The sequence below is a fragment of the Megascapheus bottae genome, chromosome 30, assembly GCF_031878675.1.
Source record: "Megascapheus bottae isolate mThoBot1 chromosome 30, mThoBot2.hap1, whole genome shotgun sequence".
Lineage (NCBI taxonomy): Eukaryota > Metazoa > Chordata > Mammalia > Rodentia > Geomyidae > Megascapheus > Megascapheus bottae.
Genome location: NC_143538.1, coordinates 13,209,527 through 13,223,674, shown reverse-complemented (window position 1 = coordinate 13,223,674; position 14,148 = coordinate 13,209,527). Strand labels below are relative to the sequence as shown.

Below are 14,148 nucleotides of genomic sequence, written 5' to 3'. Positions count from 1 at the left end.
CCGCTGTAGACAATCCGCTGTGGACACGGGGTTTCGCCACCCAGGTCTGTGTTTGTGTTGATGATTGTGTTGGCTCTGTGCAGTCCTTTTTAATTGCTGTTGGCTAGCAAGAAAAGAACAGAGGCGGGTTGAATGTGTACATGATGCATGGAAGCCAAGTGAAGGTCGATGATGTAACAACCCACAGTGCAGACAGGAGTGTAGCCATAATTTAAACAGAGGACCTGCGAGGGGGGACCCGAGTTACTCTTCTGGGGGGCAGCTCAAGCTCAGGAGAGGGACATGATGATAGCCCTCACTGCCCTGTCATGGCCCCCTGATAAACTGGGAACTGTGTCCCATTGTAAAAATGGGGAAACTGAGGCCCTGGGAGGTTTTGCAGCTAGCATGTTGGGAGTCCTGTGACTCATTGGCAGGAATATGACAGAAAATCGACCTGAACCTCCATGGCAATAAGGTGAGAAGCTGCAAGGAGGTGGGAGAAGGGTTGGGGGTGTGGGTTTTCTGTGGGTACACTGTCCTCTCTGTCTCTGGTTTGGGGAAAGGAGTGACCTCTGTGCAGTACCTGCTTGGAGCTGGTTGAGGCCCAGGGCAGACGGATGAGCTGGTTGTGCCCGGCCGGGTGGTGGTGTTGGCTGGGAACTGAAAGCACCCTTGTTGCCAGTCTCCTGCTGAGAAGGCTCACAGGGGGCCAGCATGGGGGAAGCAGTGACGTGGCCCCGTCAACGCCTTCTCCCAGGAAGGGTGCACAGGCCCACTGTCCATCTCCCCCAGGCCAGCTCAGGGTCACATTCTGCCTCCTGGCTTTTGTGTTGTTTTGCCAGTTCTGGGGCTTAAACTCAGGGCCTAGCACTGTCCCTGGGCTTCTTTTGCTCAAAATTAGCACTCTACCACTTGAGCCACAGAGCCGCTTCCAGCATCTTTTTTTTTTTTTTCTGTGTATGCAGTACTGAGGAATCAAACCCAGGGCTTCACACATGCTAGGCAAGCACTCTGCCACTAGGCCACATTCCCAGACCCTCAAGGGAGTTTGATGGGTTTTGTCTGTACTCGAGTCTGAACTACGAGCCTTGATCTTTCTTTGTTTCACTCAAAGCTCGAGCCACACTTCCACTTTCTGGCTTTTTTCTGGCTAATTGGATTTGCATCTCCTGGACTTTCCTGCCTGAGGCTGGCTTAGAACCCTCCATCTCAGCCTCCTGAGCCACTAGGACTGTCATTTAGGGAGCCCAGAACAGAAAGTGAATGTCCAAAGTAAGACCCAGCAAGCACTAAACTTGAAGCACTTGAATACATGGTAAAATGGCTTTATTGAGGTTTAAATGCCACTGCCAGCTAGCTGCAGGTATTCCAGTACACAGTGTTGAGGTATGTCCACACCAGGAGCTACCCGCCCTCCCTCCCCGCTTCCCTGATCCGGCTGGGTAAATACCTGTGGCTCTGAGATCTCGCCTGCCTCCCCACCTTAGTAAACGGGATCCCAGGTTAGTAAGATCATTAACTTCTGACCCAGAGCCTCTGACTTCACCAGGGTGCACCATTGTCACCGCTGGTGTGGGCTTAGAGCTGTCTGGGCTCAGTCCCAGCCCACAATCCCTTCTGCTTTCTACTCTGGTGGCATTCCCATCCTTCATGGGGCCCCACGGCTCTAGCTGGCAGTGATTTGGCAACGTCTGGGGACCTTTTAGGCTGGCATGGGGGTGGAGGAGCAGTTGATGTCTACTGTCTAGAGATGGGGAAAGGGGACCCAGCACCCTGTGAGGCTCAGGACAATTCCCGAGGTGGGCATCAGCTCACCCAGGGCCGAGGAATGGTTGACTTGCCTGCCTCTCGCCTCTGCAGACCTGCAGGTGAAGGAAGGGCCGCAGGCTTGTGGGGCTCAAGGTCACATGAGGTCAGGTGTGCCCTTCCAGCTCTCCCAGGGCCACCCCTAAGAATCCCAGCTTCCCACTCGGAGAATGAACATCTGACAGACAAGGCTACATCCAAACCATTCATTAGGTGCCTGACTGTGGGCCGGGCTTGGAGGGGGAGACAGAAGACCTGAAGCTGGCCACGGGAAGCCACTACAGCAGTGCCCGCTGTAGAAGGTGAGTGCAGAACCACCCCAATAAATGGGAAACTGAGTAGGGCTGGGTGTGTGGGGATCCAGTCTCAACGTGACCAGATCTGTCACCACCCTGTCACTTCCAGCCCCGGCTCCTCCCCCCACCCACAGACATCCAGCTTGGTCCTATAAGGGGGATTTCCCCAAGTGGCTTAGCCAGAACGGGAAGGGCCCTGCCAGCGTGGGGGCTAGACCGGGAGGCTGCAGCGCGCCTCGCCCAACTGCAGGACCAGAGAGCTTCACCACTGCCCTGTCAGAGCGGCTGCAGACACTCCCGGGAGCGCAGGTGAGCAAAGAGACCAAGCCAAAGGCTCTCAAGTCTTGGCCCTTCGGAGAAAGCACCAATTACATTTTCTTCTGCCCTCCCCTGAGGGGCTCCATGATTAAAGCCAGGTGTGCATGCTGTTGCTGGCGGCTTTGTTTGAGGTTGCCTGAAGTGGGGGGGTCAGGCTTGCGAAATGGGGACTCTCAGAGAACTCCAGGGGAGAAAGGGGGAGGGTTGTGGAACTGTGCAACTCCAGTTACAGAGGAGGAGCCCAGTGGATTTGCTCCAGACACAGGAATAAAGGCCTGGCTGGCTGTACCTTCCTCCCAGATGCCTCCCTAGCCCCTCCCTGCCCCCAGCTTTACCCACAAGCCCCGGCCCCCCTCGCTCCAGAACTCTTACCAGGCCCCTCTCAAGGCCTGGGTTCAGAACCCCTTAAGCCTCTGGTAGATGGTTGGGAGTGAGGGCCAGCACAAACCCTGCCACAGGACTCGAGTGAGCCAGCCAAACTGGAGATAGGAATCTATTCTGAATGTGTATTTGCCAAAATGCTACAAAATGCAAGCTTTTTTCTTTTTTTGCCAGTCCTAGAGCTTGAACTCAGGACCTGGGCCCTGTTTGAGGCTAGTGCTTGAACCACAGCACCACTCACAGCCTTTCCTGTTGATGTTGGGTTCAATCCGCCATCTTCAGATCTCGGCCTCCTGAGAATGTAGAATGACGGGCATGAGAAGTGCAATCTCATGTGAACCCCTGCCCCAGTGTGAGAGGACAAGAGGGGAGTGCGCCCACCAGGGCAGGCTTCTGGCTCTGAGCTGCTCCTGTGCTCCCCATCCTCAGTCACCTGTGAGCCACCTGGAGTGTGACCCTCCTGTCCGGCCTGGCCCACGGAGGCCGGGGCCTGTGGACAGCTGAGGCCTCAGGGTTGCGTTTTCTTTTTTTCCAGTCTGACCTAGGCCAGGGGAAAACTGAGGGGGGGCGCAGGGGCACCTCCCCGCCTCAGTGGGGCCGCCCTGTGCCCACTCCCCTCCACCGGATTCTCTTGCTCAGAGCCCAAGGAAAAGTTGTGACTCACTTCCTGCCTCAGTCTCCATACTGGAGTATTGTTCTTCCACCTAGAATGGCTCCCACAAGCCCTCCTGGGGGAAGGAACCACCTGGCTTCATGGACTTGAAGGGCCAGGGACAGGGGGCCCAGGTAGTACTCGATCCCGTTGACCGTGTCTCCATTTCACAGAGGGGTGGACGGGGCGCAGAAGGTAAGGGCCCGGCCTCCGCTGGACAGCGGGTGTGAGGAGGGCCGGGTGGGCTGGGGGAGGCCGCAGGTGACGGCCCGGCGCCCTTGGGGTCGCCCTTCCCCTGCTCCTGGCCCCGGCATGTCAGCCTTCGCCGAGTAGCCAGGCGGTTTCTAGGGCGGGGGCCGGGCGGCCTTGGCTCCGGCCGGCCCTGCCAGTCCTCGGGCCTCTTCCCCGGCCCCCCGGCCCGGGCTCGGTGTCCTCATCTGTGAAACGCGGGGTTGTGCGGTTCCGGGAGGGGATAAGGCGGCCGCCCGGGCCCCTGCCCGCTGCTCCCGGGCTCCGAGCGCGGGGGCCGGGCGGGGAGGCGCGCAGGGCGGGGGGGGGCCTCGGTCGCGGCCCCGCTGCCTACCTTCTCGCGGCCGGCCGGAGGCGGCGGCGGCGGCCCGGCCGGGGCCCGGACCCGGGCGCGGGCGCGGAGCGCGGAGGCGGCGCGCGCGGGGAGGGGCGCGGCGGAGGGGAGGAGCCGGGCCGCCGCCGCCGCCGCCGCCGTGACAGCGGCCCGGGTAAACAAGCCGCGCCGCCGCGGCCGGGCCGCTGCCCCCGCCGAGCCAGGCCGAGCCCAGGCCGAGCCCTGCCCCGCGCGCCGGCCGGGCCCAGGCCGAGGCCGCGCCGCCGCCCGCCCGCCCGCCGCCGCCGCGCCGCCGCCGCCGGGCGCGGGGACCGCGCCGAGCCCGGGCCCCCGCCGCCCGCGGCCGAGGGCGCCGAGCCGCCGCCGCCGCCGCGCTCGCCCGGAAAAGTTTGCCCGCCCGGGCTCCCCAGGGTGAGCGGCCGGGGCGCGGGGCGCGGGGCGGCGGGCGCGTGGGCGCGTGGGGGGAGCCGGGCCGGGCCGGCGCGGGCCGCGGGGCTCCGGACCTGGCTCGCGCCGGCCCCGGGGAGGAGCCGCGGGGAGCCGGAAGGGCGCGCGCCGCCGGTACTTTTCCGCCGGGCCCGGCGCCCTCTGACCTCAGGAAGCGCCCGCGGGGCTCGGCCGGGCCGGGCGGGGAGCGGGTTCCGGGGACGCCGGGGCCCCCGCGCCTCCCCGCCGAGCCGGGCGCTCCCCGGGGCCGCCGCCGCCGGCCCGGCCGCTCCCCGCGGGGCCCGGGACGGCCTGCGAGCCGCCGGGGCCGGGCAGGCGCGGGGCGGCCTCGGCCGCAGACGGGGTCGTTCGCCGCCGGCCCGCGTGGGGTCGCAGGTGTGCGGCGCTCGCCGGCCCAGGTCCGAGCCCGGGGCCCCGGGGCGGTGGACGGGCCCGGGGCGGCCTGGCGCAGGGGGCTGCCCGGGGTGGGGCAGCCTGCCCACCTGTGCGGGGCACTCACCTGTGCGCTGGGCCAGCCTCGTCCACCTGGCGGACCGGGGCCTGGCTGCCTGCGCCTCCAGGGGGCTGAGACTCAGGGAGCGCGGGGAGACCCAGCCGTGGGGCCTAGTAAGGGGGAGCTGCCCGCCTGGGGCAGACGGAGCCTGGGACCGCGGTCACCTGACGGTCGTGGCCTGTAGCCGGACCTGCGTGTGAGATTGGAAAAAAAACAAAAACTGGGGGGGGGGTCTGATTAAACGAGAATTCTGTAGCTTAGAACAGAAGTTTGCAAACCTCTGGTTGAACAGCTTTTACCACCAAGGAAACTGAGGCCCAGAAAGAGGAAGTGACTTGTTCCACCTCCCACGGGGACCCCGCAGCAGGGAGGTGGCAGGGGAGGCTGTGCGCGTGTGCCAGGCCGTGGCGGGGGCCCCTGCTGAAGGACAGAGCTGATAGGGCTTCCCCAGTGGCCCAGCCCCATCCCAGAGCCCAACCTGAGAGCTGGTAGTGCGGGGAGGCTGGGGGCTGTGACCCAGAACACAGCACTTCCGGGAAGAGCCGGCCGCTCTCCCAGGCCAGCTGAGCACAGAGCTGGTGAGACAGAGCAAGAGGAGCTAGACTTACAGCAAGCCTCCTGGTTTGAGACCACGAGGACTTGCAGGGTGAGTCAGAGTCTGGGCTGGGGGTGGGGAGAAGCCCGTTCATTCATTGTTCTCAGCTCCTTTGGGGGAGTTGAGGGTAACCCTTCCTGGGTCTTGGATGGTGAGGCAGATCTGGCTGGGGGCTTCCCCTTCTGAAAGTCGTGACTGGCACCTGGCTGGACTAGGGACCCGGCATGGAACGAGGCAGGCCTGCTTTCTTGGAGCACCTGGGCCCTTCTGCGTCTAAAGCCTGCTTTCTTTCCTGCTTTACTTAACACTCCACAGCTGCGACTTCATCTCTGCGTGCTGTCACCTGGGCCGGCCCCGAGTGAATCAGCCTTGGTTTGGAGGGCTCCAGCCAGGTTCACCGTACTGTGGTCAGAGTGCTGTCTGCACGGCATCTGGACCTCAGAGGCGGCTGTGTGGGAAGAGGGGTGGAATAGGTGTTGTGGCTCTGCTCCCAGGCTCCATGGTGAGGTTGTTTTGTACTAGGGCTTGAACTCAGCGACTCCTCGCTTGTTCCCGCAAGGCTACACTCTATCCCTGGGCTGCAGCTCCACGTCTGGCTCTTTGGTGTTTCACTGGGGAAGAGTCTGATGGACCTCCTGCCTGGGCTGCTTTCAAACCCTGACCCCCCAGGTCTCAGCCCCCTGAGTGGCTAGGATGATGAGCGGGAGCTCCACACCCATGTCTTCTTATGAGGGGCCCTGGGGTCCCTTCCCCTCGCGCTGCTCGGCAGTGGCCTTTGCTGGCTTTACCTGCCTTGGTTGACACGGGCTATGGGGTGGGCCCTGGGCCGCCCTGAGTCCCGTGGACTCTGCCCAGCAGGGATGTGGAGGAACTGCTTGAGGCCTGTCTTCTACTGTCAGCTGGCAGGCTATTTTGGTGTAGACTGAAAACACCCCAGGAGTCCACCAGGCTGCAGGGTGGGACCCGTCCGGGAGGCCCTCCCCGAAGCAAGCCTGCCCTCCTGTCCCAGGGCTCTGGGTGCCTTCACTTTGCCATCTGGTGGAACAGCCTCCCTTGGGCTGGGCCTTGGGGGTGGCACTCGACACTGAGTCCTCTCCCATGGCTGCCCTCCTCAGTGCTGGGTGTCTGGCCAGGCGGGGGCCTTGTGTGGGGACAGTTAGGTGGCCCTGCTCCCCTGTCTGTTTACTGAGGGAGGACGACAACACATGGACTATTGATTCAGCTCACTGTGGTGCTCGTGGCTGGGCAGCCTGTGTTTGGCCTGGCTGCCTAGCTCGCATTACTCAAGGTAGGGGTTGGACGGGAGAGAGGGCTGGGGCCAGGGCCTGGCCAGGTGGCAGCAGTGTCCCCAGGAAGCAGTGACTTCACTGAGGCTGCCACCTCAGCCCTGAAGGGAGGCTTCCATGACCCCCCCCCCGGGGGCCCAGAGCCTGGCCCCCAGCCCTGGCTGCCCTCCCCTGTCCCCCTGACCCCCCAGCCCTTGCCGCCCTCCCCCAGAGGCTGGGAAGTCCTTTCGTGTCACTCTCATTTTGTGGAACCAAGAAACCCTAGTGAGTTGGTTAGGCTCTGATCATTTTTTCTTTAAACTTTGAAACCCAACATGTTATGCTTTTATAAAATAGACCTGGGTATTGTGAAGCTTGACAGTGACACGAAGAGGAAGGAACCGCTCACCATCTTGAGAGAACCATTGCTAGCACTTTAGCGGGTGTCCTTCCAGATTGTGTTTTGTGCTATGTATAAATACATAGGTATAAATAGTTTTTAAGAACAAAATGGGACCATGTGTACGTAGTGCTTTGTGATGGAGCTTTCTTTCCTTGATGGTGGTGAGCTTTTCTTTGTCGTCTGTGGTCTAGAGTGGGTTGAGTCTCTGCGCTTCCTGTGTTGGGACTCGTTTTCTTGATGGGAAGAGGCTGGGGCTCATGGGTCTGTGCAGTCGGCCTTTGGGACATCTTGGGGGGAGCACGGGGTTATCTTCTGGGGCACACTGGGGTGTTTTTCACCCTCTTCCCTTGCCCCTACCTGGCAGAGCTGGGGAGGGACTGACTCCTCTCCCTCTCTCTCATTTCTCAGGGCCTGCAAACCTCACCCTGCCCCCCAGCCCTGCCCACCTCGGCCCCATGCCCCCTCCAGCCAGCCCCAGGCTCCAGGCAGCAAGCCGACACGTGGGAACGGAGGCCTTGTAAGCAGGTGGCAGAGACGGGAGCTCTGGGGTCCTGGCCACCTCCCCCCCATGGAGCTGAGGCCCTGGGTGCTCTGGGTGGCAGCAGCAGCCTTGGTCCTGCTGGCGGTGGGTGCCCGAGGCCAGAAGGTCTTCACCAACACGTGGGCCGTGCACATCTCCGGAGGCCCGGCTGTGGCCAACAGCCTGGCTCGAAAGCATGGGTTTCACAACCTGGGCCAGGTAGGTTCCTGCCGGGCCTGCAGGCCTGCACGCAGGGCTGGGGCAGGGTGGTTAGGCATTCTGGCAAGAAATCTCCAGGGCATCTGGGAGGCGGTGCAAGGGTGCCATGGCTTGTTCAGCCTGTGAGCCCTTGACATAGCTGCTTTGACCCCTGGCACCTCCCAGTGAGGGAGCTCCGTGTCCTCTGCGTGGTCTCTCTTGGTCCTTGGCAGAACATGAAGTCTCCCCCTTCCATGCCACCCTCTGCTTCCTCTGGTCACCCATCCCCACCTTCCCCGAGACTGGCAGATGGAAATTCCATCCCTGCCCCCCCCCATAGATCTTCGGTGACTATTACCACTTCCGGCATCGAGCAGTGACAAAGCGGTCCCTGTCCCCTCACCGCCTGCGGCACAGCCGGCTGAAGAGGGAGCCTCGAGTACGTATGCCCCCCCATCCCCCCCACCCCCGCTGCCAGCCTCCCCTTCCTGCTGTTCTCTGGAGCCTGGACTCCAACCTGTGCATCTCTTCCTCCCAGGTACACTGGCTGGAGCAGCAGGTGGCAAAGCGAAGGACCAAGCGGGACGTGTACCAGGAGCCCACGGACCCCAAGTTCCCCCAGCAGTGGTACCTGGTGCGCAGTCTCTCTGGGGCCTGGCCCTGCTTCCCAGCCACCCACACAAGCTGGAAGCTCCCCTCCCAGAGTCCTTTCCCTTTCCAGAGGCCAGCGTGCCCGGGTGGCATTTCAGGAGAGGGATGGGGAGACAGCATCTGGGGTGGTGAGGGAATTCACCCGCCCCATCGAGTAAGTCACGTGGCTGGGTGTCTCTGCAGTCTGGTGTCACTCAGCGGGACCTGAATGTGAAGGCGGCCTGGGCACAGGGCTTCACGGGCCACGGCATTGTGGTCTCCATCCTGGATGACGGCATCGAGAAGAACCACCCAGACCTGGCAGGCAATTATGTGAGGAGGCGTGGGGGAGGTGCCCGGGTGCCCACCGCGGAACAGCTGCCCCTGACCCAGCCCCACTCTCCCCAGGATCCCGGAGCCAGCTTTGATGTTAATGACCAGGACCCGGACCCCCAACCCCGCTACACGCAGATGAATGACAACAGGTGAGGCCTCCCCTTGAGGCAAGGCGAGGCTGAAGTCCAGAGGGAGGGTTTGGTGATAACAGGCATGGGTAGGGATCCTGTTGATCCTTCCTGCCCCCAGATTACACCCCCCCCCCACTAACACTGTGTTCTTGGCCCTGGCAGGCATGGCACACGCTGTGCTGGCGAGGTGGCGGCAGTGGCCAACAATGGTGTCTGTGGTGTGGGCGTGGCCTACAACGCCCGAATTGGAGGTGAGTGGCCCCGCCCTTCTGCCCTAATTTGGAGGTGACAAGGCCACCTGGTGGGATTGTCCCTGCCTGCTTTTTCCATCTGGCCAGTGCTTGCCCCTTTTCCGCTGTGGAGCCTTCTGGCTGGGTGGATATGCTGTTGGTTCCTAGCGACTCAGAGCTGCTGGGCTCCCAGGCTGCGGACGTGGTGGGAGCGGGCATCCTCCCCGAGAGTCCCTCTGACTGCAGCAGAGGCCTGCAGACACTTGGGCAGGAGGCAGTGTCTCCTTTCTCCTTTGGGGTATCTGCCTGGGAAGGGGGGCACTCCCCCGGACTGTGTCTTGGCCCCCTGGGGCACCGTGCCCCCCCTCCCCCGCCACAGCCGCATCCTTCCTTTCGCCCTGTGGCCAGGCGTGCGCATGCTGGATGGCGAGGTGACAGATGCCGTGGAGGCCCGATCCCTGGGCCTGAACCCCGGCCACATCCACATCTACAGCGCCAGCTGGGGGCCTGAGGACGACGGCAAGACCGTGGATGGGCCCGCTCGCCTGGCTGAGGAGGCCTTCTTCCGGGGGGTCAGCCAGGTGAATGGGGTCTCACCCCACCCCCCACGCTGGCTGAGTGCTGTGCTGCCTGTGGCTGTCCCCGGACCTGCGTCCTTTCCTCCTATCACTGCTCAGCCTCAGCCTTACACAGCATGCATTGGTTCAATGCATTGAGGGCTGGGCTGTGCTTTGTGTGTGCAGACACAGCGTTTTGTTTTGTTACGTTTTGCATTGCTGGGGTTTGAACCCAGAGCCTGGTTGGTGTATGCTAGTCAGGTCTCAGCTTTCCAAGCTCTACCCCTAGTCTGAGGCCCTAGCTTTGATCCCAGCGTCACCAGAGTAGTAGGAATAGCAGTAATCCAGTACTAATTAAGACCAGCGGTGGACAAGGAGCAGAGATGGAGAAGGAGAGGCGCCCTAGCCCTCTCCTGCCAGCACCTTGGCATGCTCCACTGTTGTCAGCGTGCATACCCACGCCCCAGGCTTTTCCAGGGGCCGTGGGGTGGGGGGCATGGAGCCCCAAGAGTGAGCGCTAGCCTTCCCAGTCAGAAGCAGCCCCTGCTGCCAGTCCTCCCCCAAGGCCGAACCCCCAGTGACCCCAGCCCACTTTGTCTACAGGGCCGTGGGGGGCTGGGCTCCATCTTTGTCTGGGCCTCGGGGAACGGGGGCCGGGAGCATGACAGCTGCAACTGTGACGGCTACACCAACAGCATCTACACGCTGTCCATCAGCAGTGCAACCCAGCTCGGCAACGTGCCCTGGTACAGCGAGGCCTGCTCGTCCACGCTGGCCACCACCTACAGCAGCGGCAACCAGAACGAGAAGCAGATCGTGAGTGGGGCCCAGGGCCTGGGGCGGGATGGCCAGGACCCCTCAGGGCCCGGCCTCGTAGAAGATGAGCACAGGACAGACCCGGGAGGCCACCCCCTCGGGTGGCGACAGTTCCCTAAAACCCCAAGAACCCAGAGTGGCCACGTGGGCTGGCCACAGCCCGCTTGCAGGGCAGCAGCAGGTAGAGGAGGCCAGTGTCTCCACCCTGGTCACCATGCCATCGGCGCTGCCAGGATCTGTAGGTCAGGCCGGCCCTCGCAGACCCCCAACACCACTGTCCCTGCAGGTGACCACTGACCTGCGGCAGAAATGCACAGAGTCTCACACGGGCACCTCGGCGTCTGCCCCGCTGGCAGCCGGAATCATCGCTCTCACCCTGGAGGCCAAGTAAGCAGGCGGGAGACAGCACTGTCACTAGTGCTGCGCGCGTGTGCGCATGCGTGTGTATGCATTCATGTGCGTATGTGTGTGCATGCGTGTATGAATGAATGAAATGTGGACATGTGCTGGTCCTTGGGCTTGAGCTCAGAGCCGAGGTGCTGTCTCTGAGCTTTTTTGCTATAGGCTAGCGTTCTGCCTCTTGAGCTACAGCTCCACCTCCCTCCTGGGGCTCTTTGGGGATCAAGTTTCCTGGCAGTTGGTGCTGGTGGCTCACACTTGAGATCCTGTCTGCGCTGCAGTGTGAGCTGTGAGGCATGGTTCAAAGGCTACTGGAGCAGGAAAGTCCCTGAGACTCTTCTCTCCAATTAACCACCAGAAAATGGATGGCACTGTGGCTTAAAGTGGCAGAACCCTAGCCTTGAGCAAAAGAGCTCAAGCCCCACAACCAACCAAAACGAAAAGGTTCATAGACTTTGCTGCCTGGCTGGCTTTGACCTGTGATCCTCAGATCTCAGCCTCCGGAGTTGCTGGGATGGCAGGCGTATGCCACGGGCGCCAGGCCCCAGTCCTCTTTCAGGCGGCCATTAGTCACCTCTGGCTTCTCTCCAGAACCACTGAGCCCGGCCTCTCCCCTTCTCTCCACAGCAAGAACCTCACCTGGCGGGACATGCAGCACTTGGTGGTACAGACCTCGAAGCCAGCTCACCTCAACGCTAACGACTGGGCCACCAATGGTGTGGGCCGTAAAGGTGAGGGCCAGGGCCTGGCAGGGCCACGGCAGGTGACCGGCACCGCACCCTGCTGACTGGCCTTCTGTCCCCGCAGTGAGCCACTCCTACGGCTATGGGCTGCTGGACGCCGGTGCCATGGTGGCTCTGGCCCAGAACTGGACGACGGTGCCCCCCCAGCGAAAGTGTGTCCTGGACATGCTCACGGAGCCCAGGTGGGGCCCGGGCCCCGGGAGGGGGGCGGAGGGGGGGCCGGCCCTGGGCCCCGAGCCCCCCTCACAGCCTCCTCTGCACAGGGACATCGGCAAACGGCTGGAGGTGCGCAAGACGGTGAGCGCGTGCCTGGGTGAGCCGAGCCACGTCACCCGGCTGGAGCACGCGCAGGCGCGGCTCACCCTGTCCTACAACCGCCGTGGGGACCTGGCCATCCACCTCCTCAGCCCCATGGGCACGCGTTCCACCCTGCTGGCCGCCAGGTGTGGGCCCCCTGCCCGCCCCGCCTGTCCCGTCCCTCACCTGGGTGCCCTGCCCAACCCCGCTCGGACAGCCGAACACCGCATGTCCTGTGGTTCTGGCCCCTGCCCTCATAACATGCCAGCCCTCTGCCCCATTGTGAGGTGCCCGTGCTCCTCTGAGTCCCTGGTTAAGAACATGTGTCCACCGGGACTGGAGAGCCCTGTGCATTTCCAGTGGGTGGGCTGGCGTGGCCTGGGGGAGCCATCCGAGCCTCAGCTGTGTGCAACGCCCCCTCCAGGCCACACGACTACTCCGCAGACGGCTTCAACGACTGGGCGTTCATGACAACCCACTCCTGGGACGAGGACCCCTCGGGCGAGTGGGTCCTGGAGATTGAAAACACCAGTGAAGCCAACAACTACGGTAACAAGGGGCCTGGTGGGGAGGGCTGGGGCGGGGCCGTGGCGGGGGCTCACACGCGCTGCTGCTGTTCCGCCCGGCACAGGGACGCTGACCAAGTTCACACTCGTGCTGTACGGCACGGCGCCCGAAGGGCTCCCCACACCCCCTGAGAGCAGCGGCTGCAAGACACTCACCTCCAGCCAGGCCTGCGTGGGTCAGTGGTGGTGCTGCGGGGGGCGGGACTGCGGGGGAGGGGTCCCCAGGGCCAAGGCCCCCTGACACGGCCTCGTCTCCTTGCCGCAGTGTGTGAGGAAGGCTTCTCCCTGCACCAGAAGACCTGTGTCCAGCTCTGTCCCGCCGGCTTCACCCCCCAAGACCTCGACACCCACTACAGCACGGAGAACGACGTGGAGACCATGCGGGCCAGCGTCTGCGTCCCCTGCCACGCCTCCTGTGCCACCTGCCGGGGCCCTGCCCCCACAGACTGCCTCAGCTGCCCCCGCCACGCCGCCCTGGACCCGGTGGAGCAGACCTGCTCCCGGCAAAGCCAGAGCAGCCGAGAGTCCCGGCCGCAGCCGCCCGGGCAGCCGGCCGAGGCGGGGCCCGCGCCGCGGCTGCAGGCGGGACTGCTGCCCTCGCACCTGCCTGAGGTGGTGGCCGGCCTCAGCTGCGCCTTCATCGTGCTGGTCTTCGTCACCGTCTTCCTCGTCCTGCAGCTGCGCTCAGGCTTCAGCTTCCGGGGGGTGAAGGTGTACACGATGGACCGGGGCCTCATCTCCTACAAGGGCCTGCCCCCCGAGGCCTGGCAGGAGGAGGGCCCCTCAGACTCGGAGGAAGACGAGGGCCGGGGCGAGAGGACCGCCTTCATCAGAGACCAGAGCGCCCTGTGACGCCCCACCCTCGAGCGCACCCGCCTTGGGCACTTTTTAATTCACCAAAGTATTTTTGTATCTTGGGGCTGGGTGTGGACCGTGGCTGGGCCGCTGGAGGCGCTGAGACAGCTTCCCACCCACCCACTCCGGCCCGCCTGGTAGCCTGAGCCAGCTGGGGGCGGTGGGCCTGGGGAGGGAGGGAGGGAAGGAGGGAGCAGGGAAACCTTCAGGGCCGCTTTCCAAGGCTGAGGCCCCACGAGGCCTGCGGTGCAGAGGGCTGGCCCTTGCTGGGGTTCTGACCCAGGCCGTTGCCCCTGCCCTTCCTTGCCCCTCTAAAGCAATAATGGCCCCATCCAGGCAGCAGGGAGCTGGCCGAGGCGACGTTGGCAGGAGGAGGCTGCCTCCCTAGGGCTTTCCTGCCCGACCCTGTCCAGCAACCAGAGAGCCTCTGGCGGCAGAAGCCTTGATCACAGGAAAGGACCAAGGCGAGGCAGGTGCTTGGGCCTGCTCTGCTCGTAGGGCCCCCGCCGCTGGGGCTGCCTCTGAGCAGGGCCCCCGCCGCTGGGGCTGCCTCTGAGCAGGGCCTCTGCCGCTGGGGCTGCCTGGCTGGTGTCCCGGCCACCCTGCCCTCTCTAGCACCCTCCTGTGCCAGGGCCCAAGTCCCTGTTTT

The 14,148-nt window shown here is 63.5% G+C and overlaps 1 protein-coding gene across 4 annotated transcripts; it reads left to right on the top strand.

Annotated features, from left to right (window-relative positions):
* Positions 1–2,356: 2,356 nt before the first annotated feature.
* Positions 2,357–13,676, top strand: Furin (furin, paired basic amino acid cleaving enzyme). Of its 4 annotated transcripts, none has more exons than XM_090321685.1 (16): positions 2,357–2,393; positions 7,630–7,960; positions 8,280–8,378; positions 8,478–8,573; positions 8,774–8,902; positions 8,978–9,054; positions 9,199–9,287; positions 9,675–9,847; positions 10,427–10,639; positions 10,926–11,026; positions 11,666–11,769; positions 11,846–11,963; positions 12,045–12,224; positions 12,503–12,627; positions 12,710–12,820; positions 12,910–13,676. In XM_090321685.1, the coding sequence occupies exons 2-16, from the start codon at positions 7,790–7,792 to the stop codon at positions 13,494–13,496; spliced, it is 2,373 nt and encodes a 790-aa protein (XP_090177811.1). In that variant the 5' UTR covers positions 2,357–2,393; positions 7,630–7,789; the 3' UTR covers positions 13,497–13,676. The 4 variants fall into 4 exon arrangements, with proteins under 4 accessions (XP_090177811.1, XP_090177813.1, XP_090177812.1 ...); XM_090321687.1 differs by lacking the exon at positions 2,357–2,393 and adding an exon at positions 3,494–3,630; XM_090321686.1 differs by lacking the exon at positions 2,357–2,393 and adding an exon at positions 4,338–4,429.
* The last annotated feature ends 472 nt before the right edge of the window (positions 13,677–14,148 follow it).

Bases quoted from the DNA above. Each gene is read 5' to 3' on its own strand.
- Furin (XM_090321685.1), top strand. From the start codon at position 7,790: ATGGAGCTGAGGCCCTGGGTGCTCTGGGTGGCAGCAGCAGCCTTGGTC. The intron at 12,225-12,502 runs GTGTGGGCCCCC...CGCCCCCTCCAG, and splicing joins TCCACCCTGCTGGCCGCCAG to GCCACACGACTACTCCGCAG. The intron at 12,821-12,909 runs GTCAGTGGTGGT...TCCTTGCCGCAG, and splicing joins CTCCAGCCAGGCCTGCGTGG to TGTGTGAGGAAGGCTTCTCC.